The 26751-nt window shown below is 57.4% G+C and overlaps 10 protein-coding genes across 10 annotated transcripts; 4 read left to right on the plus strand and 6 right to left on the minus strand.

The window, feature by feature from the left end:
• Positions 1–158: 158 nt before the first annotated feature.
• Positions 159–1589, minus strand: M421DRAFT_417383 (AP endonuclease). Its single transcript, XM_033591445.1, has 2 exons — positions 1478–1589; positions 159–1423 (listed from the first exon to the last, which is right to left on the minus strand). The coding sequence occupies exon 2, from the start codon at positions 1405–1407 to the stop codon at positions 355–357; it is 1053 nt and encodes a 350-aa protein (XP_033451866.1). The 5' UTR covers positions 1408–1423; positions 1478–1589; the 3' UTR covers positions 159–354.
• Positions 1590–2677: 1088 nt separating this feature from the next.
• Positions 2678–3826, plus strand: M421DRAFT_98729 (rRNA adenine dimethylase; the record flags this gene model as incomplete). Its single annotated transcript, XM_033598648.1, has 1 exon — positions 2678–3826. The coding sequence occupies one exon, from the start codon at positions 2678–2680 to the stop codon at positions 3824–3826; it is 1149 nt and encodes a 382-aa protein (XP_033451867.1).
• Positions 3827–6176: 2350 nt separating this feature from the next.
• M421DRAFT_417387 (uncharacterized protein) lies at positions 6177–8956 on the plus strand. Its single transcript, XM_033591446.1, has 5 exons — positions 6177–6596; positions 6646–6688; positions 6739–6897; positions 6955–7454; positions 7504–8956. The coding sequence occupies exons 1-5, from the start codon at positions 6579–6581 to the stop codon at positions 8641–8643; spliced, it is 1860 nt and encodes a 619-aa protein (XP_033451868.1). The 5' UTR covers positions 6177–6578; the 3' UTR covers positions 8644–8956.
• A 95-nt stretch (positions 8957–9051) lies between these two features.
• Positions 9052–9755, minus strand: M421DRAFT_56130 (RmlC-like cupin; the record flags this gene model as incomplete). The annotated part of the gene is made up of 2 exons (XM_033595366.1): positions 9052–9278; positions 9332–9755. The coding sequence occupies 2 exons, from the start codon at positions 9753–9755 to the stop codon at positions 9052–9054; spliced, it is 651 nt and encodes a 216-aa protein (XP_033451869.1).
• A 1821-nt stretch (positions 9756–11576) lies between these two features.
• On the minus strand, positions 11577–13753 carry M421DRAFT_2271 (uncharacterized protein; the record flags this gene model as incomplete). Its single annotated transcript, XM_033588368.1, has 3 exons — positions 11577–11849; positions 11906–13485; positions 13738–13753. The coding sequence occupies 3 exons, from the start codon at positions 13751–13753 to the stop codon at positions 11577–11579; spliced, it is 1869 nt and encodes a 622-aa protein (XP_033451870.1).
• A 3776-nt stretch (positions 13754–17529) lies between these two features.
• Positions 17530–18803, minus strand: M421DRAFT_417390 (proteasome subunit beta type-5 precursor). The gene is made up of 4 exons (XM_033591447.1): positions 18549–18803; positions 18263–18484; positions 18069–18209; positions 17530–18015 (listed from the first exon to the last, which is right to left on the minus strand). The coding sequence occupies exons 1-4, from the start codon at positions 18678–18680 to the stop codon at positions 17659–17661; spliced, it is 852 nt and encodes a 283-aa protein (XP_033451871.1). The 5' UTR covers positions 18681–18803; the 3' UTR covers positions 17530–17658.
• Positions 18804–19114: 311 nt separating this feature from the next.
• Positions 19115–19603, plus strand: M421DRAFT_316673 (uncharacterized protein). The gene has a single exon (XM_033589258.1). It carries the CDS (start codon positions 19226–19228, stop codon positions 19484–19486), a length of 261 nt encoding a protein of 86 aa, XP_033451872.1. The 5' UTR covers positions 19115–19225; the 3' UTR covers positions 19487–19603.
• A 117-nt stretch (positions 19604–19720) lies between these two features.
• On the plus strand, positions 19721–20431 carry M421DRAFT_2274 (uncharacterized protein; the record flags this gene model as incomplete). Its single annotated transcript, XM_033588371.1, has 1 exon — positions 19721–20431. One exon carries the CDS (start codon positions 19721–19723, stop codon positions 20429–20431), a length of 711 nt encoding a protein of 236 aa, XP_033451873.1.
• Positions 20432–20795: 364 nt separating this feature from the next.
• Positions 20796–25932, minus strand: M421DRAFT_56181 (uncharacterized protein; the record flags this gene model as incomplete). The annotated part of the gene is made up of 7 exons (XM_033595376.1): positions 20796–21824; positions 21872–22261; positions 22424–23836; positions 23930–24189; positions 24237–25025; positions 25199–25316; positions 25438–25932. 7 exons carry the CDS (start codon positions 25930–25932, stop codon positions 20796–20798), a joined length of 4494 nt encoding a protein of 1497 aa, XP_033451874.1.
• M421DRAFT_417392 (uncharacterized protein) lies at positions 25863–26634 on the minus strand. The gene has a single exon (XM_033591448.1). It carries the CDS (start codon positions 26422–26424, stop codon positions 26080–26082), a length of 345 nt encoding a protein of 114 aa, XP_033451875.1. The 5' UTR covers positions 26425–26634; the 3' UTR covers positions 25863–26079.
• Between the last annotated feature and the right edge of the window lie 117 nt (positions 26635–26751).

Raw genomic sequence — 26751 nt, forward strand, 5'->3', positions numbered from 1 at the left:
AATATACCAGGCCGCTTGCCGACTCTAAGATTCACCATGTTCTCAGTATAGGACGTGGGTTGAAGTGTGTATGAGGATTGACAGGTCTGCTAGAGGATGAACGTAGATTACGCTGCATGACTCGAGAGGGATAGTCAAGAGCATGGTGGCGGTGCCCAGTGCGATACCGATTGATCTTGATACATGTGTGCGTCCGTAGATATCTAGCCAGAAAGCCACAGGCTTGCGCACCATTAAAGTGGGATGTGGAGTCCCAGGATTCATTCGCAGTCGCTACCACGGCGAGGCTGTCGATAAAGATGTTTGACTCTAATGCTTCTCGCTCAGTCGGGCGAACCAACGTGCAAGCCGTGTTCACTCTTCATCATCGTCTTCCTCCTCGCTTTCGACCTTCTTCTTGATGGCAGCCTTCCTCTTCGGCGCAGCCCTCTTTGGCTTCACCTCGGCTTCTTCACCATCCTCATCCTCCTTTCCCTTCTTCTTCCCTGGTGTCTTTGGCTTCGCATCCTTGACCTTCTTCTTCTCCACCTGTCCGCCAATTCGCTCCCTCTCCCCCTCACCCTCCTCGTGTAACGTCTTCTCGAGCTTCTTAAACTCGTCGCTGTCAACATCCATCCCGACAAGCCTCTCCAACATCTTGATCTCGCGCGCCCAAACGCTCTTGTCTTCGAACTTCTTGCCGTTGGCATCGACGCTGTCGTTGGGCGTTTCGAGCACCATGGGCATACCATGCAAGCGCTCGTCGTTGACGAGGTTGTGGAATGCGCGGAGGCCCAAGTAGCCTGTGCCGATGCGCGCGTGCAAGTCGCGATAGCTGGCGAGCGGGGCTTTGGAGTCGTTGACGTGAAGTGCCATGAGATACTTCAGTCCGATGATGTCGTCAAACTTGGTCATGACTTCAGCATAGGACTCAGGGGTGCGTAGGTCGTAGCCGGCTGCGAAGACGTGGCATGTGTCGAGGCAGACGCCCACGCGGTCCTTCTTTTCGACGTGGGAGATGATGGCAGCAATGTCTTCGAATGTCCCGCCAATGGTGTTGCCGAGCGAGGCCATGGTTTCGAGCACCGTGATCACGTCACCTGTCTCGGGGTCGGCGTGTGCGCGGTTCAGGTTCTCGGCGATGAGCTTAATGCCCTCTTCGCGTGTTGTGGCGTTGGCGTTGCCCGGGTGGAAGTTGTATAGCCGTATGCCGAGTTTGTTGCAGCGCACCAGATCGTTCTGGAAACAGTCGTAGGCTTGCTTTTTACGCTCGGCATCAGGATGGGCTAGGTTGACGAGGTAGGAGCCGTGTGGGAGACAGCAGTCTCCGACTTCGATCTTGTGGTCTTTGCAGCCACTGATGAACAAGTTGGCGTGTTCGGGGTCCATGTCTGGGTTGTCCCACTTGCGCTGATTCTTCATGAACATGGCGAATGCGTTGGCACTGTTTTTATGAGCCCAAAGTGCAGGTGACCAAGGAATAGGTGTTGATACATACCCAATGTGCAAGACGTTGGTGATGGCATTGTGCACACCTAATTTACGATCGACCGGGCCGCGTTAGTCGTGTTCTCGGTGAAGACATGCTGAAACTGGGGACGGTGGATGTGGAACTAACCTCCAGCGACACTGACGTGAGCACCGATACGTAGCTTGGTGTCGATAGTTCGCTCCTCGAGGGGTGGCCCTGGCTCTTTGCTCTTCTTCGTGCGAGTGACCTTCTTGACGGTCTTGTCGACAGTTGCCGTCTTGCCGTTTGCTCCCTCCTCTTTGTCGTCCTCTCCTTCATAATTCACATTCTTAGCGGTTGCACGCTTCTTGCGAGGTGTCTCAGCAGCTTCCACAGTCACCTCTTCCTCCACCTTGATATCCTCTGCTAACCCTTTCTTAGTGCGCTTTGTAGCCTTGACTGCGGTCTTCACAGTGGCTTCGACCTTCCGTTTCCTGCCATTCGCTGTGGTCTTGGCAGTCTCTTCAGCCTCAAGTGGAGTCTTAAGGTTCTCAGGAGCCGGTGACAGCGAGGAACTTGAGTCCTCAGCGGCGTTCTTCGCCATTGTGCTTGTGTGGGATTGTGCAGCGGTTGGCGTCGCGGACGTGTGCAGGTTGGCGGTCGTGGCGAGGTGCGGCGTTCGGCTGTAGTGAGGGGGGAGAGCGGTCGGTTGATTTATATGGGCACGTGGTCCTTGAGAGCTTTCCGAGGCGGCCAGGTGAAGGTGAGAGCGCCGCGAGATGAAGGACAGCCTCGGCGCCAACGAAGCTTGCAATTGATGCGGTTTCGAGGGTGATGTGGTTACGAAAGGCTTGGTAAGAAGCTTGGGTAATTGGACACCTTCAAATAGCCTGGCGAGTGAATTGTGAAAGTCGCGACAAACGAGAGGATGAAGCTCGGCGCGTACTCGAGATGACGGAGATAATCTGGGAGCGGGAAGGCGCGCGGAAGCAAGCAAAGAGTGATGCGCAGCAGGATACTTGAACGAAACACGACCTCGTACCGAGCAAGGCTTCATACGGATGGGACGCTCTTGGGATTATCCGAATTGGACCGCAGGATCAATCGCGACCTGGCTAAACGTCACGCGTCCAGCACTCGCGAAAGCACGTGTGGGTCTCCGCGACCCCACTTTAAAATATAAAGTATCCCACCAGAACGACGGCCACCGGATCCGAACAGCAGCACACGGCCGCGAACACCTGCACGATGCCCAAAGACAAGCGGAAGCGCGCCGCGGGCGCTGGCGACAGCACGCCGTACGCGAAGCCGTCTGCCAAACAGGCCGCCGCGCACTCGATCTTCAAGATGGACAAGGACCTCGGCCAGCATCTGCTGAAGAACCCTGGCGTCGCCGCCGCCATCGTGCAGAAAGCGCACCTGAAGCAGTCGGACCACGTCCTCGAAGTCGGCCCCGGAACAGGCAACCTGACGGTCCTTATCCTGAAGGCCGCAAAGGCCGTGACCGCCGTGGAAATGGACCCGCGCATGGCTGCCGAGTTGACCAAACGAGTCCAGGGCACGCCCGAGGGAAAGCGACTCAAGGTCATGCTGGGCGATGTCATCAAGACGGAGCTCCCGCGCTTCGACGTCTGCATCTCCAACACGCCCTACCAGATCTCGTCGCCGCTCGTCTTCAAGCTGCTCTCGCTGCCCCACCCGCCGCGGAGCTGCGTGCTCATGTTCCAGCGCGAGTTCGCCATGCGCCTGTTCGCCAAGCCCGGCGAGAAGCTGTACTCGCGCCTCTCGGTCAACGTGCAGATGTGGAGCAAGGTCTCGCATATCATGAAAGTCGGCCGCAACAACTTCAACCCCCCGCCCCTGGTCGAGTCCAACGTCGTGCGCATCGAGCCCAAGAACCCGCGCCCGCAGATTGCATACGAAGAGTGGGACGGCCTGCTGCGCATCGCCTTTGTGCGGAAGAACCGCACTCTGCGCGCTGCCTTCCTGGGCACAAGCGCCGTCCTCGAGCTCCTGACGCAGAACTACCGCCTCTTCTGCGCCCAGAACGACATCGACATCGACGACACGCCTCTGAACCCCGACGAGGTCGCCGCTGAGCCAGAGACCATGGACATCGACGACGACGACGACTTCAAGGGCTTCTCCGACCCGGACGATCCCGACGACGAGCTGCCAGACTTCTTCAAGCAGCTCGCTGCCGAGTCGCGCGCAAAGCACGCAAAGGGCATGCACCGCAAGAAGAAGGGGCGGGTTAGCGAGCTGGTGCGCGAGAAGGTGCGCAAGGTGCTGGAGGACGAGACGCAGCTTGCCGACAAGCGGCCCAGGTTATGCGACGAGGGCGATTTCCTGAAGCTGCTGTACGCGTTCAATCAAGAGGGCATCCATTTCAGCTAGACGAGACGGGGAGCACAGCATTTGCATGGCGTTCTTACGATGGGCTTGATTATGTCGGCGTTGGGCTATACCAAAAAGCATGGCGTTGTTGTAGATCTCGGAGTACTTAGACTACTTTCATCGCGTTCAGACCTTGATGATATCAACAACCCCTTGTTTACTACCAAGAAATAGCCAGCAGCGCTCTGGCACAGGATGCCTGATACTCGGCAACGTCAAGAGGCCGACTTGACCGACTGTGTCAAAGTGCAGGACCGGGTGATGTGTCTGCTGTGGTTCAAGAGCCGTGCAGCCGCCTGACAGTATGAAAGTGTGGGCATGCATGGTGAGCGCATGTGGCGGTAAAGTTGTCTTGACAGACCGGGTGTCTTCAAAGCGAGCCCCCAGCAGTGCGGAAGCAGGTCCTTGCTAGAACGCTCTCCTACAGGTGATAGGCCCAGCGTCTCATGGAGGCAATGTCAGATTGTAGCTATCTTAAGCAGTACCTATATGGTCTGTACCGGAGACTTGATACGCCTAGCAGATCGGGCACTCAGGAAGACTATACATCGCCTGTTAGTATCGGTACCCGATGCATGATTATCAGGCACGAACCGATAGGAATGAAGTACGATGCAGATAGAGCACCGGTGAATAGAGCGCGGAGATCACCACGCTTCGGCAGAGCGGGGGATGTAAAGCGAGGCGGTGTATTGCGTTCGAAGGATTCCAACCGTTCTGCAACTCGCGGTGCGTGCAGTGAACAGGTCATGAAGCTTGAATCCTCAAGCTTCTGCAGGGGCCATGCATGTGTCCGGTCCGTGTCTGTCTGCCTTATGCCGCTGCACGTGCATTTCGCATACCCCACCTCCCAACCCCCAGGCACGGAGGCTGTGTGATCGGTACTCACTCTTTCTTACTAGCATCCAGCAGTCAACATTGTAGGTCGTGAGGCCATGCATTCTGGTGTCAGTCTTCTCGAGCTCATGGAGCCCTCAAGTATGGAGACTGTAACACTAAGTTGTCAATGCCTTGGTCTTCTTCCGAATGTTCTCCTTCTACAGGTTCCTGACTTCCGTGACTGGTGCTCGTGCCCTAAAGCCACGACACGACAACCCTCGATCGGAGAAACCCCTGGTGCAGGGCTGTGGCTGCTGTCGTATACGACCATGCTTTCGGGATACCCTGTCAGCTCGAGTTTAGCTCTTCGCGTCCCCATACCCCTGCTTGCACGCTCTCGAGTGCCGCGTTTCCAGGACCCAGCGTAGCGATACTTGGACGACAAGGTCAAGCCTGGTATTGCTATTCAGTTGGATGGGAAGACTTTCGCGGAGAGCGTGGACTCTGGCTCATCTACGAATGCGGTGGCAAACTGTCGGTAACGCGACAGTGGTGATCATAGAAAGGAGATAGCTCCGATGCAAAAGTATGACGGAACAAACATTCGTGACACCTCAAAGGCTACGGAGAGAATGATCCGTCGCTCTCTATAGCTCCCTTCTCTTCGTTAGTACGCGCCACTAGAGTCGTGCCCTGCTTTTAACCAGACATCTAGACTGAATGCTGTCAAAGTGGACAGGTTGAGTCTCAGCGCGACTGATGATCAAGTGCCTCTGACGTGCTTCTTGTTGCAGAGGGACTAAGACCAGTGTTCCCACTGGTCCACGCACTTGCCGCCGAAGTGACAAATCTGCCTTCAGAATCCTCTCAGATGTGAACATGTGCGTCGTTGCGGCTCACAATACCAATGCCGGTGCACACTAGTCGCGACTTTGGTCTACGCAAGCTGGGGCCGAGGCATGTCGATGTCCGTTGACCGCTGTGACTGCTATGACAAGTAATGCACGAGACGCAGAAAGCGGGAAGAGATGAGAAACTGTTCGTGGCATACCGAGTGTTTGGGACGAGCCAGCCTCAAGTGAATGCCCATGAGTGTCTTGAACATGCATGCAGGGCCACAAGTGCTCCGAGAATCTCGAGCCGCGACAACCGTCGCTCCTGTGGTTGACGTCCAGAAGGCGCTCGGTTGTGGGCCACCTTCGACAGCACTGATTGTTTCGAGGAACGAACCGGCCAATGAGCTCACATGGCGCCATACTGGTGGCCGTGATTTAATGGCGGATAAGATCAGCGAGTGGATCAACGGTACCAGAAAGGCAAGTGTGCTACGGGAAGGAGCCGATACAGTGATGCGACAGGGGCAGACAAAAGGTCGAGAACGTTGCAGTTATCTCGAAAGGTGGTGACAGACGGTGACGGAACAGGGGCTAGTGCAATGAGCGGGCAGGCGTAAGCGATCACGTGTAGACATACGCGTCTGCCCCCTTCCTTCCTTAGCTGTGACAACGCTTGTCATCAGCAGGCATCGATTGCGTCCAGGAATACTCAATATTCTGCAATTTACTCGCACTGACACTGTGTTGATCGTTCCAGGCTCGAGCCTTAACGCGGGTATTCAGCACTTCCCGTTTAGGTTTCATCCCGCGAACATGTGACTCTGAGTAGTCTTGGAGATCAAATCGCTCCAAACTTCAACGTCGGCTTTCGGGTGGTCGGCCTAATACACTTCGACACTCAGGTTAAGCCTGGCTCAGGATTCTGTCCGTCAGCCACGACGGGATTGGCAACCGTGCCTGTGATCCACGACCCTAGAGCGTCTCGGCGCACTAGAACCACATATCACACGTCCATATGTAGGGCTGCACTTCTGTTCCCTAACATTACTTCCTGTCGGTTCTTTGTTCGCATACCTATTTCGGTTCGGGTTGGCAATATGGTAGGAGTACCCAAGGTAAATCAATTCGACACCTCCATCTCGACCATGACTAACCACCATACAGTCGACCGGCTGCCTGATCTGTCGAAAGAGAAAGATAAAGTGCGGTACGTCTCGACGTTCTCCATCAACCTCGGTCGTTTCTGACATCTCAAAGACGAAACGTGGCCAGCCTGTCTAAATTGTCAAAAGAATGGCAGATGCTGTCCGGGGCCTCCGGCACGACACACCTTCAAAGATCTCGGACCAAGTCTCATGAACGGGGCTTATACCGCGCAAACTGGCAAGAATCAGTCGGTGGTAGCAGCAGCAGCAGGTATGCATCGATCTCGAGCAGCAAATGGTCGATGTCCGGACGCTGATGGCAAAACAGACTGCAACCAAAGATGTCTCACTCAGGTACACGAGAAAGTCAACCTCGATGGATCAACAGTGCATAAGTTCAGGATATCAGGCAAAAATGCTTTTCACTCACATAAGCCTGCGTCGCGATCGCCTTCGACAAGCACAGTGAGTCTGAGTCCACCTCGCTCGCCTCTTCTCCGACAACCGTCACCATCTCAGCATTATGAGTTATCCCGCGCTTTAGTTGCAACGATCAGTGCGGGTAGCGTAGGCCTTCAGATGTCTGTATTTGGCCCCTTTATCCAGGAGGTTCCCGCTCGGATAGGCCATAGCCCTGCTCTCGATGCAGCAGTGGCTGTCCTCATCAACGCTCATACATCTTTGATGTACAAGGAAACATCCAACGACGTCATCAGCATCAACTTGTATCTGCGTGCGATCAAGACGCTTCAAGGCTGTTTAGAGGATTCCCGTGAGGGGATGTCTACGAACACACTGTGCGCTTCTGTTCTCCTTGGACTTGTGGAGGTAGGTCGCACGCTTGATCGCTGACCTTCTGGGACTGACGAGCACTCAGGCACTTGCGGGACCTCGAAAAGGCAATCGATACCTAGCTCATGTCGGCGGGGCTGGGCGACTAATGGAATTGCAAGGGCCCGGCCAATTCAATGATCCGTTTGCAAAAGACATATTACGATTCAACAGAGGCGGAATCGTGAGTAACATGTCTCCAATGCACTGCTTTGTATCTAAAACTCCTCAGATAGTGTCTGCTTGTTACGAACGGAAGCCCTGCTTTCTCGCCGCACCAGAATGGCGGGATGTTGCTTTCGACGGCCATGGCCTCGGCTTCGACGAACGGTTACATACGGATCTCCTACGGGCCTTCGTGCAACTGCCAGATATCCTTAAAGATCTGAAAGAAATGAGCACTTTGCGAGCGCCGTTTACCCCCATCGCAAACAGTATGCGTAACGATTCCTTCGTCGATCCCAACCTCGATCTGAACTCAAGTCTCGACCTCAGTCACAGCCCAGCCGACACCTGCCCCTCACTTGACTATTCAGTCGAGAGTTTCGACAATACCGACTTCCCATCAGACCTGCCTAACGAAGAAACGTATGATGGTGAGGCGTCCTTTGCGTACATCTCCACGCGTGCGAATGTGCTTTTTAAGGTTCAGAACCTCAGAAACTCGTTCTGCGCCTTGGGCGTCAATATGAACGCCAAGTTCACGAACGGTACCACCGTACTTGAGCTGCCCAGTGTGGAAGAGGGCAGTCCAATCGCAACCTCTTATCACTTCAACAGCTGGCGCGACAACGTGGGGTACAACAGCTTCTGGGCCCTTTGTATCATGGTCAACGAGTACCTGATAAAGTTGCTCCCGCCTTCCGACCCCATAATTAGCATACTAGAGTCAGAAAGTCGAGCTCTAGCTCTTGAGATCTGCAAGACGTGGGAAGAAGCATGGTCAACGAAGCCGATTGGCGCCCTACATACCTCGTTCAGCTTCGTCATGGCTTACGAGTATGTTGCCTCCGACATCCAAGAATGGATTCTCAAAGGTCTTAACGCGCTACTGGACTGCCAAAAGGTCGACGCCTCGGCGTTCCGCTGGACGGACGAAGTGATCAGAATGATGAGCGGGAGACTCACTGGTGACGGCCAGGATACCATCTTCTCGAATGTGAGTGTTACGAAAAAAGCGCAGTAGCTACGCTCACGACACCTAGACCCTGGTTGGGTGTTGACGATTCTTAGTTGGGAGCGGAGCAGAAGCAGGCGCCTGATCATACGGCACCCAGACCGGAGCCAAAGAAACCGTGGGATATCACCATTTCATTAGCATCGCGGGGATCAGCCTACGATGAAAATGTCCTCTTGATGTCTGTTACGAGAGATCTCACGTGTGCATACACCATCGTCTGGCAGGCGCCAACGACCAGGTACTTTACGAAAGATACCCCTTTATAGACTACAAAGACATTGCATTCATGACAGCTAATATGAATATACTCATAAATCATCACTTCGTAACAAAATCTTCAACATCGCTCAAGACCTCCCATGCAAGCCTGCTAGAACAGATCGAAAGCCCACCACCCCTACGTCTGTGCGACGGCTACTTTCCGTGCTCGATCCCACACCTCTTCAGGCACTCTGGACTACCCCTGACTGCACCAGTCCCAACATCAGGGATCTCCTTGCCCAGCTGTGCCGTATCGAGATCCTCATCCCCGAATGCAGCGCGCTTCATGTCGTCGGGGATTTGCCACAGGCCGTTGAGCGCATTGAGTGTGCCACTATCGTCGCTGTTCAATGCGCTGAGGAGAAGCGCTGGTTCGCAGTCTGAATTGTGTTAGTGCACCGTCGCATGGCTGAGCGCAAGTGGTGAGACAAACCGTTGTTCTGCATGACGTGCAAGCTACCTTGCGGAAAGAGCGTCATTCGGAAAGGAATAATGTCGACCTTGACAGTGCGCACGCCGTTCTCGTTGATCATCCAGCTCGTTGTGTTGCCATGGATACCGATCACGGCATTGTGTGCGCGCTGGTGGAAGTGTGGGGGGAGCATACTGCAGGGTCCGATTGTCAATAAAGCGTAGCTGATACCCATGCCGGTCATGGCGGGAAAAGTTGCGGCGTCGGCAGTGATGACGGAGCCGGTTTTGTTGTTGTAGTCCTTGTGATTGAAGAAGTCATAGTACCAGTCGCTGTCTTTGGCGAGGAGCGCATGTCTGTCGTAGTTCGTTGCTGCCATCTTGAGCATGGCGTTGAGGTTTGGGTTGAGTGCTTTTACAGCAGTCGATAAGTCGATGAGACTCATGAGAGCAGTGATGATGACAACAGGGGTGTGCATTGCGTCGTGATTGTGAGTGGAGGTTGTGGTGAAGTGCTGGTCTAAGTAGTTCTTCAAAAGGTTGATGGTGGACCGGGGCGATGTTCTAGTAGGACTGCTAGTCTTCGTGGTACACAGGAGCACCTAGTGTGTGGCGAAGTATGATGTGGTGAGAAGAAACTCTAGCAAGAGATCTGAGGAGACTTAAGGTCGGTGTATGAAGTGACGGGTGGGTGTGTTGTGTATCCGTCGTAAGAACAAAGACTTTTATATCCCCTTGCAAGGGCAAGGCTGCCAGCATGCTCGACGTAGAGCATCAAGATGGCTGCTGACCGCCTGCTTCAACTCGTCGTAGTCTATCCAGCCACTGTTACTCTGCCATGGAGAGGCGCCTCTGGAACTGCGACCACACACACTGCCCGCCTTCGACTAGCTGAGGCCGCGGCGTCCGGCATATGTGCTGTGAAGGCCGGGATACATCCCGCTTCATCAGCAACTTCGATAGATGCACGTCTGTATAAACATGCCCTCAAGCATCGAGTTTCCAAGCGAGATCAGCAGTAATACCATGGTCCGACCCAATATCGATGCTTATCTGGTACTTAGGTACCTCGAAGCGTCTAACATTTCTCTGAACCCGGTCAGCGGGTCTTTTTCAGAGGGTAGTTGCAGCACTGCCCGTGCACATCTAGAGATCTGGGACCATCAAGCTTCCCAGATTGCTTGGAATCCAGTCCGATTGCTCTTCCGAGGCCTTCATCCGAGGTGAGACTCGAAACGCGAGGCTTGTGCGCGTCCACCTGTTCTAGCTCCGGTCACAAGTGCGTGATCGTGATTGAGCCATCACAAGTCTCACCACGACCGATACGCAGTTGGTGCATATGTTCGTTGTTGTTGTACATAGAAATCCCTGCAAACGACTGCCAAAGGGTTGAAGTCAGCAGTGGCGTGCATAAGGGAGCCCCTGTGGGTAAGAAAGAATTGGAGCCTGGAGACCTTGTGCTCAGCCGCGATGCTAAAGTCGTCTTCTTCTACCAAAGTTCTAAGCCCTCATATGAGCGTCTTGACATATACCATTACACACCTGTCTGTACGTGCTCTTGACTTGTCACAGCGCGTGATACGAAACGGCGTATTGCGCCAATGCAGACGCATCGTCACGAGCGCCGTTGCAGCCTGACCAATGGATGCATCTGCACGTGAGGATGCTGGGAGTGGAACGTCGACCAAAGGGAGCACAGCTATAGGTGACACGGTTGGCAGGCAAGGCGCTTGCCAATCGCGTTGTGGCGTCATTGCGTCAACCGTTTCTGCTCGACAGCCTCGTGCGCCACTATATCGGAAATGATTCGTTTGAGATGTTTTAGTATATCCCTTTGCAACGATCGGCTGTGATGAGCTTGTTTGACAAGATCTCCTACGTTTGTCTCACCTCGTTTCCAGAAGCCTGAGAGACACCTCATACGAGGCCTACAAAGAGTAACGTGTGGATGTGCGCAATACCCTTGACGTGCAGCACAGCATCCTGTACAGATATAGGTTAGTCTTTGCTTCAGATAGATTCGAGGACTGGAAATTGATGTTGGTGTAAGTGCACTACGACGATAGCTTCGTAGAGTGTGTCGCTACGAACATCGATCTTGCTCCCTCTCAACGCATCCGAGGATCTCCGGAGAAGCGAAGGCAGGCTAGTGTCTGTAACTCATCCAGAATCCAGAAAGATAGAATCTGACGAATCTGACTGGGTGGGCGTGCTCATTGGAACGTTCTTACACTGCATCATAGGGTCGTAGGCCACGACACGGAGCATCATGAACTCCCCATCACAATGTCTTCTTGGCTTCCATCCTTAGCTCGTAGTAGATAAGACATGACTCCCCAGAGGCCCCTCATAGCTTCAGTACGGTCATCCACGTTGAACAGATCGAACCATCGTGTCCTTTCAAGCTTGGGCGAGCACCAATCGGGGTCTGAGGGCCGACTTTCGGGAAGTGTTCCGTGCGTAATATAGTCCAGGTACGCTGAATGTACGTGCAGCTTCAAGAGGCTAATGTGGTGGTTCAATGACGAAACCATGAAGACCTGTGTACATGTCAGCAAAACTTCTACATGCGACCTGACAGGGGCAAGTGCCCTACATCGTCCCATTCTTTGCTCTCGTCTCTACCGATTGCCTCAAATACGACTTTGGGATCCCAAAGAGGGTTCCCAGGTTTGACAACCTTCCAAACCTGCGCAGGTGTCGGCCGTCTCCGCACTCTTGAGCCGTCTACGTTCCTGTGAACAGACTTTTCCTGAGCATTGGGTGCAGCTCCGATGCCTGATATCACACTGGGTGTTGTAACGTTATCAATTTCGTCCCCAGGGCCGCCCCCCCAGCGTTCCTTCGTAGTCCACCACTTGCCTTCACCAGCAAGCTTTTCAACCTTGCCTTCCCTCGAGCGTTCTTGAGCCAACAGTAACAGACCACCAAGCTCACGGATTGCGTCTAAGTTGGATGCTGCGTCAATGTTGCTGGAGGCTCCAAAGTTGACATCTGGTCGACACTGGATCCCTAACACAGGCCCTTCCATCCAGCCCTGCCGGGCCTTCATCCGATCCTGGGGTCCTCGCCATGCCACAGAGCTCATACGCACAGGGAAACGCACGTGCTCAAACAGCAGAACAGGGGGCCTTCGATGCTGTGCGAGTGTGACACCAAATGCCCAAGCAATGGGCTCGACAAAAGCCCGGACACAGTCAACACGATACTGATCGGGCATCTCTGAGCCATTACCAATACGGTAGCCTCGGTAGGAACCGTCGGACATATCAGCTGGCTTCACTTGAGGTTCCATGTTTTTTGGGGTTGGAAACCTGGGAGGGGCAATTCTGGATGGGAGTACCCTGCTCGGGGTGATCGAAACTGTCTGGGCAGCATTCGATCCACCAAAGCCGTTGGTTTGCACAGAACGAGCCATTGTTTGATCACTCACCGCCTCCGTCTTTGCTTTCTTTCGAGGCTCACTCTCATCTGGAGAGCCAACCCCACTCCCCATCTTTGCGATCCAGTCTGTCTTTATTTCTGTGCGTGTTTCTTGACCGCTGGCCCCTGCAACTTGTTTGGGAGAGCCATCTGTCCCGGCAGTTGTGTCTGCAGCTTCTGATTCGGGGGGATGGTATTCGTCCAGTGAGTCATCCCAATAGTATGCCATATTATCTAGGCCTTCCCAGAACTTGCGAAAGTACGCAAGTCGCAGCGGTACTTGGCCCCCAGTGCTCTTTCGTGTAAGCGTCGAGAATGCATCCTCATTCTTGAAAAGCAACTCTCGGGCGCGGACAAAGAACTCTTTGCGGTCTGGAACTCTTCTACCATTACTGAGAAGCGTGACGATAGAGCCCAGATTAGAGGGTTCTTGCTGGTCTGGGGCATCCAACCAAGAGGCAGGCGGTATGTGCCTCACCGCATCGTTTGACAGCGACGACAGTATGGTTTCGAAGTCACAGTCAAGTTGGAACGTGACATTGAGCTGTGCCAGAGTTTCCTTTGTGACGTCGGATGGCTTCTTCAGACTCAGGAAATGTTTGGTGATCCCGGTCACATTTTCTCTGCACCAGGTTTCTGGCGGGGTCCCTGTCAACGGCTTAGGTGGATCAAGCACCGGGAAGGTCGCAGGTATTGGTTTCGCTGGAGGAGGCCGAGCTTGTTGCGTATCATGTTGCCCCGCTAGAAGTTGGCCTGAACAGTCTTATATCAGCAACATTGTTACCTGTGCGGTTGCGTCTCAAACGAAACACGTGTGGTATTGAGGGGAAGAAACAAAACGTGACTACAATGCGATGACCGCGGCCGCCGGAGGAATAACTGTGAAGCAGAACACGGCGAGATGTGTAACAGGATCCGAGGACGGACGGAGTGGATCGGACATCTCTCTCGTAAAGATATGACGTAGGTTGAGGTACGCGCAAAGGAGTCGCGCTCGGTACGTACCACTGAAGTTGAACATAGCCTCGAGCAGGGTGCCGTAAGCCACAAATGTTCAGCGGGATAGGGGTGAGGCTGATGTGTGAGACTCGTGCAATGATTGAATGTGTCTCTTCGGTGCTTGCCAATCCCGGAAGGCAGGTGCTCGGTTGCCATTTCTGCGTGCGCATGCAGCGATCGTCTCCACAACAACAGTCGCAGGACTCGCGCAATCGAGGACGATCAGCATCAACCCATCGAAGACGCAAAAGATTGGTACTGAACGCCATTATTGACAGATGTCACTGTGCCGATGGCGCGTGTTCGTCTTGGCTGCCGAAACCTTCACGACCCTCGATATAGCGGTTTTGATAGAAAGCAGGTCGGCAATCTGGATCTCAAGGCTCACGGTGACACCGCCATAACAAGAGTCAGAGTATACGAAAGACTGAAACGCCCACAAGCCTCAGCGGCCTCGGCAGAGCTGCTAAGCTGAAGCATTGGTGTCACTTGTGAGCTTTGCCGTTCAGATCAGCTGCGAGGCTGCACCTCTCCCTCTTACCATGATCACCAACCTCAGGATAACATCATTCGCTGAGTGGTGTTTTCTCACGATATCAACCGTGGTCAATGTTTAGTACCTGGGTAACTGACCGAGACGATCATTAGGCTGGCACAGGCGATGGCGAGGCCTGCCGCGCTTCAGGTTTGTTGTAGAGCGGCACCTGAAGCTGCCCGCGTTTCAGAAAGACCCCAGCGCACCACCTCGTGCCAACGAGCGACAGTGCTCCAAGGTGTGCTCGAACGTCTACTGACAATGTCACTGTGACTCCAAATCTCCAGTATTGCCAGCGTCGAAGTCTCATTTCCCTTGTTAACATGCTCAAAGCGCCTGCGGCGCTTTTGTTTCTTTATCTCCGTCTGTTTCTCTGAGCCCTTGTAGGCGTTTCTTTCATGAGTGTGCCGCCTGCATGGCCACTCCGCAAGAGTCGATTACGACTGTGTCCGGGAGACGATGTACTCGCTCCCGGGCCCGTACAGCGGCTACGTCGACTTCAACAAAAGCAGCAACGCCGACAGCAGCAGCTCCCACCAAACCGACCACTTCAACCATCGCAAAGCAACCACCGCAGACACAGCAAACCGCAGCCAGTCCTCCAGCATCTCAACAACAACCTGCGCCGCCAGCATTGTCCTCTCAAGTGGAACAGTCAGCTGTCGTGCCTCTGCCTACGACACAAGCAGCAGGGTCTCCGCCATTAGGTACGAGTAACGAGGTTCTCATATCGCTTGCGACAACTTCTTTACCTGCAGACCTTAAGTCATCAGCACCGGCGCCAGGATTTCAACCTACAAGTGCTCCTTTACCGTCTAGCAGACCAGTCATTGTCCCTTCGCAAATTGCTGCAGCGCCTAACCTTGCTCCTGCGAGGATAGCACCAACAAGCTCTGACATTGTCACAACAGCCGTAATCGAGTCGCCGTCATCGTCGCCACCAGCACCTATCGCCACTGCGCCAGTGTCGGCACCGCCTGTTGCCCAACCGACTGTGACTGAGTCGGCTGAAATCACGAACCCGACATCTGCTGCGACTGAAATCACGAACCCGACATCTGCTGCGACTGAAATCACGAACCCGACATCTGCTGCGACTGAAATCACGAACCCGACATCTGTTGCGACTGGAATCACGAACCCGACATCTGTTGCGACTGAGATCACGAACCCGACATCTGTTGCGACTGAAATCACGAACCCGACATCTGTTGCGACTGAAATCACGGACCCGACATCTGTTGTGGCAGTCCCGGACATCCTGGAATCTACCGCAACCTCGCAAGCGCTCTCGCAGGCCACTTCCACTGCAGCAATTCTATCGCAAACGGGCTCTGCTGCAACAGGAAGACCTACTGTTGGGCCTGCTGGTATCGTCGCACCGGAGCAAGGCACACACGGCGGCGGACATGGTCACACTGGAAGTGAACATTCATCGTCTCATAGCGACAGCGGACCCAACGTTGGTGGCATCGTTGGAGGTGCTGTGGGTGGCTTTGTAGGCCTGGCCCTGCTGGGTCTCCTTGTGTTTTTCCTTCTGAGGCGACGCAAGTCGAGGCAGGGCAGTTGGGACGAGAAGAGCGGAGAGTCGTCGGGCTTTGTGTCGAAACTGAGAGCGGTCCCAGCAGGTTTTGGAGGCTTCCTCGCAAGGCTGAGAAATGAGAAGACAGGACCTCTGAACAACCCGTACCAGCGACATCAACCTTCATCCAGCGTTGGCTCCGTATACTCGACAACCTCCAGTGGGCGAGGGCATTCCATCAGTGAGCCGCAGGGACAGTCTGCAGCGAATGGTGGCTTCGTTCGTCGCATGTCGAGCAGAAAGAGCGAGCGCAACGTACTGCGCAAAAAGACAAGCAGTGTGTCCTCTCAATCTGCGTTCATGGGAATCACAGAAGAGTCAACGCGCAACAACAACATCGGAACCAATCCTTTCGCAGACCTTACACCTGATCAGCCCAGGAACCTGCGCATTTCGAACCCAGACACGATGGACGATGGAATCCGCAGACCTAGCCCGCCACAGCCCGCAGCAACGCCTCGTGTAGTTCGCGACCCTTTCGCATCGCTCATCGACGAGATCGATGGCGCGCCAGACTGGCTGCGAGACTCCAACATGACAGCCCTTACAGCCACCACGGCCCCGACGCACCGACGCATGCAGAGCTCAGCATCCGCACTGAGCTTGCACCCAGGCTCCTCAGTATACAGCAGCGATCCCTTCGCCGACCCCTCGCCTATCCCACCCCTACCAACCCAAACAGCCACATCCCACCACAATCCCCCACTCAGCACCTACTCGGCCTTCCCGCCCGTGCGCGAGTCCGGCTACCCATTCTTCGGCGAGCCCGGCCCCAGTCGGCCCAGCACCATGTTCACAGGCGGAGTACCCAGCACCATGTTCACCCCCGGGCTACCCAGGAACCCCGGCGCCAGCCGGCCGGCGACCAACACCTTCGGCCCCTTGACGCCGGGGCCGCTGACTGGCGGACCGCTGACCAGCACCAGCCGTCTGGACCGGCAATCTGACCCGTTCGACCTGGACCGGCCCGAGGTGCTGAGCTTCAAGGGCATCATGAGCCAGATGCGCGACAGCCTTGCGCGGACGGCGACGGTGCGCAGCCGGCGCACGAGCAGTGTCGGTAACTGGTTTGGGCGGGACGGCTCGCCTGCGCCTGCACTGAACGGGGCGAGCGTGCGGCGGTGACGTACGCACGATTGAGATTGAGCATGAAGTTGAGAAAGAGGCTGAGAAAGATAATGAGAATAAGAATGAGAATGAGAATGAGAATAAGAGTGAGAATGAGAATGAGAATAAGATTGAGAATGAGAATGAGAATAAGAACGAGAAAGAGATTGAGAACGAACATAAGAGAGAACTGGCGCTCAGAAGAAGGAGAAAGACGCGCACTAGACGTGCGTGCACACGATGGCAGGAAGCGTTCCGTTGGTCCCATCGTCGCGGTAATAGAAGCATAGCAAGACCGTTCCTCTTACCACGTATTGTATTTCCTAGTATCACGTCGCATTCGTATTCGCAGCGATGCATCTGTACTTGTATAACGCATATACCCCCACAAGTGTGTAACTGGCTGCATTAGCTGGAGCGATCTCTCGTTTCGCTGGTAGATTGATGATGGGAAAATGAACTTGTTGGTAATGGACAACGAGACGTTTCTGGACGCCTAGAGGGATGGATCAATCGCGCTAATACTCGTTCTGAACGCTGAGAGTGATGGATCAATCACGCAAATATACATCGTCTTGAGTGGTATCGTTGTGCATGCTTTCATTCATTCATGTCGTCTGATGCCCGTTCTACGGGCTCTAGTCTTCTTGCTGCAGCCTGACGAGGCTTGGCAGATCTCTACAGCTCTACTCGTCCACACCCGCTATACCAGCTCACTGGTGACGTTGGAGAACTCGCCCTTCTCCAGCTTTGTCTCCCAGAAGATGGGGTTGGTGTCATTGAAGCCGTGCTTGACCCATCCGTCCTCCTTGACGTGGTACAGGTTGATGAAGCCACCCGAGTAGGCGTCACGGTGGGTGGCGGCCAGAATGCTCCTCTTTCCGAGCTCCAGCGCCTCGGCGTCCTCCAGATCGTACTTGTACTCTGCGTCGAGCACACCGTAGGCAAAGGTCTGGCCGGAGCCAACACAGAACAGGTTGCCGGCGAGGCGGGTGCCGTCGCTGTCGATGTAGTAGAGCGCGGGGCCTTCCTGCGGGGTGACACCGGCGCACATGGTGCCCTGGCTGACAGTTAGACGCGCTCTGGGCACGGAGTATTCGGGCAGATGCATACCATGCTCAGGCCCATGCCCTTGTACGAGTAGACCAGGTTGGAGAGGATCTTGGAGGCTGCGGCGACTGAGATGCGGCGCTTGTGTCGGAGCTCGTGGAGACGGCACTGCATGCCCAAGTATGCGAGCCAGTATTGGCAGTCCTGTCTGGCGTCAGCTTCATCTTCGCACGCCTCGGCGCAGGGTGGTTGCTTACAGCAGCGCCACCGGCCATGGTTCCCAGCAAGCAGCTGTTGATCTCGATGACCTTCTTCACTGTCTGACTTGCTATCCAGTTGCCGGCCGTCGCTCGCGAGTCGGTGGCGACGATGATGCCGCCCTTGAACCGGAAGGCGAGGGTTGTGGTGCCGTGGGCAATCTTGATGGGGCAGTTGGGGTTGGAGTAGTCGTCTGTCATTGCGCGGAGCCATGATTGTGCCTGGAGCGCATGTCAGTATGCTGACGACCATCGGGGTGGGCGGGGGGGGAGCATCGAGGCGTACTTGGGCGACTGGGGGCAGGGCAAACTTGAGAGATGCCTCTGGCGCGCCGCTGTAGAGCTCCAGCTGCTGCTGCTCGGTCTGGCCCTCATCCGCGTCCATGGGGCGGCTGTACTGCGCCACCAACGAGTCCATGGCTGCTGTGGCGGTGTGCTGGGGATGGGAGCGTGGTTGCGGCGGTCGATGGCAGCGGATTCGGTCGATTGAAGCGGGGAGTGGGCGTGGGGTTGGTGTCGCGGCACGTGAGGTTGGAGTCGCGGTACGGGAGCTCTGACAGCTTGTTGCTCGTTGATGCAACTGCCAAGCCTGGCGCGCCGCCTCATCGCCGCCGCCTGCTCACCTCTCCCCGCGCGCTGGGACCATTTCGACATCGAGGAAGTATTGTGCCCGCAACCAACATGACCCCTCGCTGCCTCTTGCTGCGGGGCTCTGGTCAGCTCCTTTCCTAGCAATCCCATGACGCCTTCACCGCTTCTCGGTGTGTGTATGCATGTTCAGCGATTCTACTCTCCCGTCTATCCTCACCTTGCAGCACACGGCCTGCAACGAGTCCGTCACATCTCCTTCGATATCTCCCACAAATCTCTCTCGATATCTCCTACAAATGTCTCTTGATATCTCATGCAATTCTCTATCTCCCAAGTCTTCCATCTTGTCAGTTACAGTCCAGCGCGGCCAGGATGCATCTCGCAAAAGGTACTCTTGAGCTGGTCACACGGCCAATGAGCGCGGTCATCCAAGACACTGCCGCACCCCACGCGCCCGTCCCCAACCCTCACCAGTACCCATCACCCGCCCAAATCCTCGAACACCACCTTCGTCCTCCCGAGCTGCAGCCACCGTCAACATCATGCAGGCACAAACAACTGCCACCCTGTCTCATATCGCCCGGCTGCGGGAGCGCTACACACGACCGTGTGCCTCGCACGCTCTGCAAGTGACGTCCCCAAGTGATGCAGACGACGTATATACGCCCACCCGGACGCCATCATGGCTGCCATCTTCTGCAGGGTTTGGAGCCCTCACCGTCGTCTGACTGCTGAGCGTTAAGTATCGCGCCGCCCTCTCGCTGCGCGCAATGTCTCCAAAGCAACCGCTCCTCGTCTAGCACCATCCGCCGTGCTCTCCCACAGCTCTCCCTCGTCGCTCAAGCTACCACCGCGCAATCCAGCAGCATGTGCTGGATCACGCTGACGCCGACGCGTCCCAAGAACGAGAAACACGCGTCCTCGGACCGTTCCTCCGCAGACCTCGTACGCGTCCGACACACCCCCAACCCGCGGCTGAGCCCCCTCAGCATCGCCCTGCCCAGCAGCATCTCCGCCTCTCCTCGTCACCATCACCACCACCATCACCACCCCCACATGCCCGACCACATGCGCCCCCACGCCCCGCTCCCGCACGGCATCCTGCAGCACCACCACCGCCACCCGCACCTGCACCTCCACCCGCTGCATCTGCACCCGCTGGCGCCCCTGCACGGCGCGGGGAAGAAACTGCAGACCCCCTGCGCGCCGGCGCCGCGACACACGAGTCGAGCCCGCGCGCCCCCGCCATCTATCAGCTCCTCATCCTCGTCGTCGTCGTCTGACGCAGCAAGCAAGACAGAGCCAACGTACCGGACGCAGATTGTCGAGCCGGGCGTGCGGGCGGGGACGCGCCGTGCGCTGCGGGACGTGCGTGTGCGCGGGGGCCTGCGGCGGGTGGGCGGGTACGAGGTGCTGGGGCGCAGTGTGCCGTGGGACTGGGAGTGCGTGAGCAGCACCGTGGGGAGTAGTCGCTGCGGCGGGGGAGACAAGAGCAAGAAGAAGAAGGAAACGAAGAAGAAGATGGAGGAGGGGGGGCTGAGGTATCCGCCGTTCGGGGGTATGGAGCGGTGGCTGTGAAGGGGGGGACGGTGTATTGATACCCAGGGGGGGGGGGGGGGGAAGTTTGCGTTCCATAGCTTGTGATATGCGCTATACCCTACATCCATGAACAAACGCTTCAGAGAACCCTCCCAGATACCCTAATGACAAACAAAAAACATGCGAGATGACGCCGCCAGAACCGGTGCTGCGGGGCAAAGGAAAGTATGCACGTCGGTGCCATATACACTGTCCCAGTGCATGGGTATAAGCAACCTGACAACGCGCCCTCCGCGCCAAGCGCCGAAGCGACCCCAAACCAAACGCCGAGATGAGAGGAAAGAATGGATGCTGAAAACACACGTCCGTCCAAGGCAAGACTCAACCAAGTGCGACGGGCGGGCTAGACACCGGCCTGCGCGCGGGAGGGCGTGACGTGCGCAGGCGGGTGCGAGGGCGACGCCGCCGTCGTCTCGCCGCGGCTGCGGCGCCGCAGCCCGTGCTCTTCGGCCTGCAGTTGCTTGATGAGGTCGCGGCTGGCTTGGTCGAGGTTCGGGTCGATCAGGTCGAGATTGATGCCCATGCCGAGCGTCATGGCCATGGTCAGGCCCTGCTCGAGCTTAATGCTGTCTTTGCTGTCGCGGCGGCGACCTCCGGGCGTTGACTTTGGCGTCCGGCTGCCGCGCCGGCCTGACTTGTGAGTCGACGGAGGTGCCGTGCGGTGGTGAGCGGTGGGGGTGACTGGGGGTATGAAGTCGGAGCCCGTGGTGAACATGTTGTGGTTGTGTGTGGTTGGTGATGTGGGTGACGGTGCGCGCACGTGCTGGGGCGATACCGGCGACGAGTACCGGTGGACTGCATCGTGCTGCGTTGGCGGATAGGGCATGTAACCGTTCATTCCACCATGGCCCTTCTCTCGTGGCCCGGGACCGTGATACGCTGGCGGCCCGGGCGTCAGCGGCTCGATGCTGGGTCCCTGCTGCTGACCGTTCGCCTCTGGGTACTGGACATGGTCCATCGGCCCGTGACTGCCGTGCTGCTGCTCGATAGAAGACACAACCATGTCGCCGTTTGGTGGGTACGAGGGCGCCATGCTGGCAGGCGCATACTCGGCAGCATAGCCTTGGAGCGCTGGGTCAATGGGCATGAGCTCCTCTCCCGGCTGCTGGTTGAGAGCTTGCTGGGCCGAGTATGCAATGTCCTGGAGAAGGGAGCCACCAATGTTGAACTGGTGTGGCAGCGAGTGTCGCGGATGGTGTCCGTTGCTGAACCCTCCGTCGTCCGCAGAAGGCTCCTGCTTCATCCTCTTGGACATGGAAGCTGCATCTTCTTCGCTGACACGTCGGCGTTTTGCAGCAGAGCCTCTCGGGACGGGCACCTCGTTTGCCTTGATAGGATCGACGTTGCCGTACTCATCGTGCACGCAGCGGCGCTAGAATCCGTCAGTCGTATTCCTTGTAGTCACATTGAAGCACATACCTTGCTCTTGCGACAGTCAGCACACGCCTTGACGCGACCAGACTTGAGTGCATAAGGATCGCCGTTTACGTCGGCCATGATGGGACCACCGTTGACCGGGCCGGCCACGGCTGCAGCAAGACCGTCGACGATGGAGTGGTCGCTGAGACGACGCTTGACGGATATGCCGTAAGAGCCAGAGAGGTCGATCGTGTGCATGCCGGGCTTGGACGAGTCGACAAGCTCGTCCTTGTGTTTGCACCTGATGCGCCTCTTGCGGCAGGCGTCGCATGCAACTCGCTTTGGCCCAAGCTGGGACGTCTTCGGGGTCGTGATGTGAGGGTTGTTTGCGCTCGGACGCAGAAAGCCGGTCATGGGCGCAGCGGAGGAAGGCGTGACTGGCTCGACTACCTGTCCAGCATCGACAACGTATGGCGGCGACAGATTGTATGTTCTGACTGAGTCCGGCAGTCTATCGACTAGAGGCGTGGGCGGCTCAGGTCTTGGTTCATATTCGGCCTTTCTCTCGTGTTCGATCCTTCTTTCGTGTTCGACCTTTCTTTCGTGTTCGACCTTTCTTTCGTGTTCGATCCTTCTTTCGTGTTCCGTCTTTCTTTCGTGTGCCGTCTTTCTTTCGTGTTCCGTCTTCCTTTCGTGTGCCGTCTTCCTTTCGTGTGCCGTCTTCCTTTCGTGCTCCGTCTTCCTTTCGTGCTCCGTCTTTCTGACCGGAGGCAAACTTGCTCTCTTTGCGACTTCCACTGGCGCAGGCAGAGGAGCGTCCGAGACAGCCCAGGCTGGAATGGCTTCGTTGCCACGCTTCCACGCGATCCACATGGCGAAGTGGCGTTCCAGCACGACGGGCTCGCCATGGCCCTTTGGTATGGACCTGGTCACTGCGTTGCGTGTCTTTTGCGGCATTTCAATCTTGTCCAGCGATATCATGACGGTTCGGTGGATGTAGTTTAGCACATCCGTGAGACCCTCGAGCTCGTGCTTGGGATAGTAGCGCCGATTGTAGTTGGCTGGACCTAGGCGCGAGTTGTGGCCGAACTTGTCAGGCTCGCACCAGACGGGCGTTTCGCGCCTGAACTGCCCGCCGCTTTGCAGGAGCTCCTGCACCGACTGGGGGACTGGATCTTCCTCTAGATACTTGATGACGGTCAACCACATGATCTTCTGGAAAAAAGGGTAACGGAACATCTGGGCGACCTTGGTGGTCTTTTCGACCTCGAGGACCTGAAGCTGCATGCCATAGTGTATGCGAGTGAGGAAGTTGCCGCCAATGACCAAGCTGTCTTCAGGGGTCCAGACAGCGTGGATCCAACCAGAGGGGATCAGCATCGTGTCTCCTGGGTAGAGGTCGACGCGGTAGCATTCCTTGACCTGCTTCCCGAGCCAATCGTGTCCTTGATTGGGCGAGAGGCACCAGTCTTCGTACTTTTTCATGTTCTGCTTCGTCGGCGGTATGAAGAAGAAGACCTTTTTCCCTCTGACGATGTGGTAGAAGACGGAAGAGCCGCCAAAGTCGATGTGAAAGTCTGTGAAGCAGTCTGCCACGGACATGAGGCAGTAGAACTGCACGGGCGGAGGTGCAAACTTGTCGTCTTCTCGCCAGACCGAGTCTTGCAAGTCCATGTCCCGCACGACCTTTGGTCGCCTAATGAGCTTCCCGAGCCGGCTGCGCGAGACTTCCAGGCTAATGACGTTACGCACGGGCTTCTCGCCTTGCTGTTCGTAGTAGTCTGCCCACCTGGACATGGTCCACTTCTTGGCCTCGCCCTCCTGCGCTTTGACGTCGATGACGGGCACCGTCTCGTTGGCGCCGTACAGTTCGGCGACGCGGCGGACCGTCAGCCCTTGCGGTATGACCATGCCCAATTCATCCTGTCCGTCGTCGGCGTTGGTCTCGTATTCGAAGCGTGCGTCTGGCTCGACGGACTGCTCGACGGACGGCTCGACGGACGGCTCGACGGACTGCTCGACGGACTGCTCGACGGACTGCTCAACGTTCGGCTCGACGGACTGCTCGACGGACTGCTCAACGGACTGCTCGACGCACGAGGCAGGCTCGCACGGCACGTCCGCTGCGTGCCAAGGTCGAGGGTTGAGGTGGCGGGGAACGAGAATGGGCTCGCGGAAGCCGTTGCTCTTCTCCAAGAAATCGGCCGAGAGCAGCTCGGGCGGCATGCGCGCAAACGTCTCGGGGGTGAAGTCAATGGTGCCGTCCTTGAAGGCGGCAATGTAGTGGTGCTCGGGGTTGTCGTCGGACGTGCGCAACAGGCCCTGGTTCAGGCCGGCGTAGTCAACGGTGGTGTGGGTTCTGACAGACTTGCGAACCTCTGGGCCAGGTCAGACTCGGTACTCCAATACGCGTCGGTAGACCTACTCGTTGTTTGACCAAACTTGGGTCTACACGGTTCGCAGTAGAACTTGTTCACATCGCGTACCTCGCGCTCGCTGCTGAAGCCAGCGCATGCGTAGTGGTACCACTCTTTGCAGCCATCGCAGCCGATCCACTGCTCGCCATCGCCGACCTTGACCTCCGAGTCCGAAGACTTGCACGAGGCGCAGACGAGCTCGGGCTCGGGGTGCGGGTGGGCTTTGGCGCGGCGCCGGGGTTCGGGGGGCGGTGGTGCTGTGCCTAGGAGGATCTGGAGCGGGACAGACTGAGCGCGCACAGCGTTAGAAGGCACATCAGTAGTCGGCAACACTAAAAAAGAATTGGAGAAGGAATGGCGGCGTGGGCCAGGCGCGTGGTCGTAGGGCGGGGTGAGGTTGGCAGACGCCGACGCAGACGCCGACGCAGATGCAGATGCAGACGCAGATGCAGATGCAGACGCAGATGCAGACGCAAAAGCAGACGCGTTCGCGCTCACGCTCGTGGGGATGGCATTGCCCGAGGGCGAGTGGAGCGAGTCAGCAGTTGATTTGGCACTAGCAGAGGATGCAGGTTTGGACCTGGGCGCGGTCCTCTTCCTCTTGGTGCTGGTCGGGGTGTTGCGCGGGCCGCGAGGTTTGCCCTTGGGCCAGCCCTGGTGCTTTTTCGGTTTCGCGTGCTCGGCAGTGGCAGTGGCGGTGTCGGACATTGGTCGAGGTTGTGCAGTGTCCGCTGGGGGTGTGCGTGTCTGGATGGCCGGTGCGGGCAATGCAACATGGGCGGGAAGCGAGGGCGGTTCTGGAACGTGCGCGACGTCAGAGGGACGACGGCGCGGCTGGGCGTCGTGGACGGGCTGCGGCAGGGAGGCGGCGTGCGGGCTCGCTGGCACCGGGACAGGGTGTGTGTGGGTTGGGGACTGTGTGTGGTTTGTGGACTGTGTGTGGTCTGTGGGCTGTGTGTGGTTTGTGGACTGTGTGCGGGTTGTGGACTGTGTGCGGGTTGTGGACTGTGTGTGGGTTGTGGACTGTGTGTGGTTTGGGGACTGTGTGTGGTCTGCAGACTGTGTGTGGTCTGCGGGGTGTGTGTGGTCTGCAGACTGTGTGTGGCCTGCAGACTGTGTGTGGCCTGCAGACTGTGTGTGGCCTGCAGACTGTGTGTGGCCTGCGGGGTGTATGCGGTGTGCATGGTGCGTGTGGTGTGGCTGCGAGACGCTCAACCGCTTTGCTGTCGAGGGCGGCGTTTGGGCCGTGTGGGCAGAGACCTGGAAGAAGTCGAGCAGCAACTGCGCGTCCGACAGCCGCTTGTCTGGATTGTGCGCCTGCTTGGGCGCTGCGCCGCCGTTGGCCGGGTGCACGCGCATGCCCGCGTCGGCCGTGTGCTCGACGTAGGGGGACCAGCCCGGGTTGTGGCTCGTGGCCGGGCGCGAGTGCTGGCGGGCGTAGGTGGGCGAGGCGGCGCTGTAGAACTCGGAGCGGGCCCTCTTCGCCGGGCGCTCGTCGAGCGTGTGCGGTGCGTCGTGCGGGCGGGCGCGGGCGGTGGGCGCGGGCGCGGCGTACGAGGCACGGCGCGTGTGGTGCGGCGCCGTGTCGTCGCCCTGGCCGCGGGGCTGCTGGCTCGCGGGCGTGGGCGCCGTCGGCTGCAGCACGGGCGACAGCGGCTCGACCGCGGGCGGCGGCGGCGGGGTCGGCTCGCGCGCGCCCGGCATGCGGTGCTGCGGCTTGAAGCTGGTTATCCTGCGCATCGTAGGCGGTGGCCGTCGTCGCGGCGGCGGCGTCTGTCGGCGTCGTCTGTCGGCGTCGTCTGTCGGCGTCGTCGGGCGGGCGTCGTTTGTGGGCGTCTCAGGGCGGGCGTCTCAGGACGGGCGTCTCAGACAGACTGCGGTCGGGGCGCGGCTGCAGTGCGGGAGGGCGCGGCGGGCGGGCGCGGGCATGTCCTGCGGCGAAGCACAGCGACGCGGGCGCAGGGCGGGCGCAGGGCGGGCGCGGCGAGAGCGAGCGTGGGCGCGGCGTGGTCGGAGGGTGTGCGAGTCGGGAGCGAGGTCGAGCAGTAGGGGAAATGCTGGCGGAGGTGTGGGGAGCAGACCAGCAGCGGCCGCCGAGCGCAGCAATGCTAATGCTCCGAATCGGGCGCGCGCGGGCAGAGAGGCAGGGCGCAGTGGGCGGCGCGCGCAGAGGAAGACGGGCAGGGCAGCGTGCATTCGCCGGCAGTCGTCGTCGAGTGGTGCGCAGTGCGGTCGGTCGTGGCCCTGCGACTCTGCGGCTCTGGGGGGCATCTTGGAGCACCTCCCTCTGCCGGCGTCGACCTCATTCGCTGCCGCAGACGTCTCCGACTGGTGCGCTGATCGCTCAGCGCGAGCGCATGCCCGTCCATGCACGCAGCACCACGGATTGTTTGCTCTCCAAGATTCATCACTGCCGGTGAATACACAGTCGCCCGTGGACTGCACCCATCATCGCCTGCAGTCCGACTGGGTCCGGCTGGTTTCCTGCCCTGGCGCCCCGGTTTCCTGCCCTGGCGCCCCGAT

The sequence above is a fragment of the Didymella exigua genome, assembly GCF_010094145.1.
Source record: "Didymella exigua CBS 183.55 unplaced genomic scaffold M421scaffold_5, whole genome shotgun sequence".
In the NCBI taxonomy this organism is placed as follows: Eukaryota; Fungi; Ascomycota; class Dothideomycetes; order Pleosporales; family Didymellaceae; genus Didymella; species Didymella exigua.

Excerpts from the sequence above, each read along its gene's own strand:
- M421DRAFT_417383 (XM_033591445.1), bottom strand. The coding sequence starts at position 1,407 with ATGTTCATGAAGAATCAGCGCAAGTGGGACAACCCAGACATGGACCCC.
- M421DRAFT_417390 (XM_033591447.1), bottom strand. The coding sequence starts at position 18,680 with ATGGACTCGTTGGTGGCGCAGTACAGCCGCCCCATGGACGCGGATGAG. Across the intron at positions 18,210-18,262 it reads CCATGGCCGGTGGCGCTGCT|GACTGCCAATACTGGCTCGC; the intron begins GTAAGCAACCAC and ends GACGCCAGACAG. Across the intron at positions 18,016-18,068 it reads AGGGCATGGGCCTGAGCATG|GGCACCATGTGCGCCGGTGT; the intron begins GTATGCATCTGC and ends ACTGTCAGCCAG.
- M421DRAFT_417392 (XM_033591448.1), bottom strand. The coding sequence starts at position 26,424 with ATGCACGCTGCCCTGCCCGTCTTCCTCTGCGCGCGCCGCCCACTGCGC.
- M421DRAFT_417387 (XM_033591446.1), top strand. Across the intron at positions 6,689-6,738 it reads AAAGAGAAAGATAAAGTGCG|ACGAAACGTGGCCAGCCTGT; the intron begins GTACGTCTCGAC and ends GACATCTCAAAG. Across the intron at positions 6,898-6,954 it reads GGTGGTAGCAGCAGCAGCAG|ACTGCAACCAAAGATGTCTC; the intron begins GTATGCATCGAT and ends ATGGCAAAACAG.
- M421DRAFT_316673 (XM_033589258.1), top strand. The coding sequence starts at position 19,226 with ATGCATCTCGCAAAAGGTACTCTTGAGCTGGTCACACGGCCAATGAGC.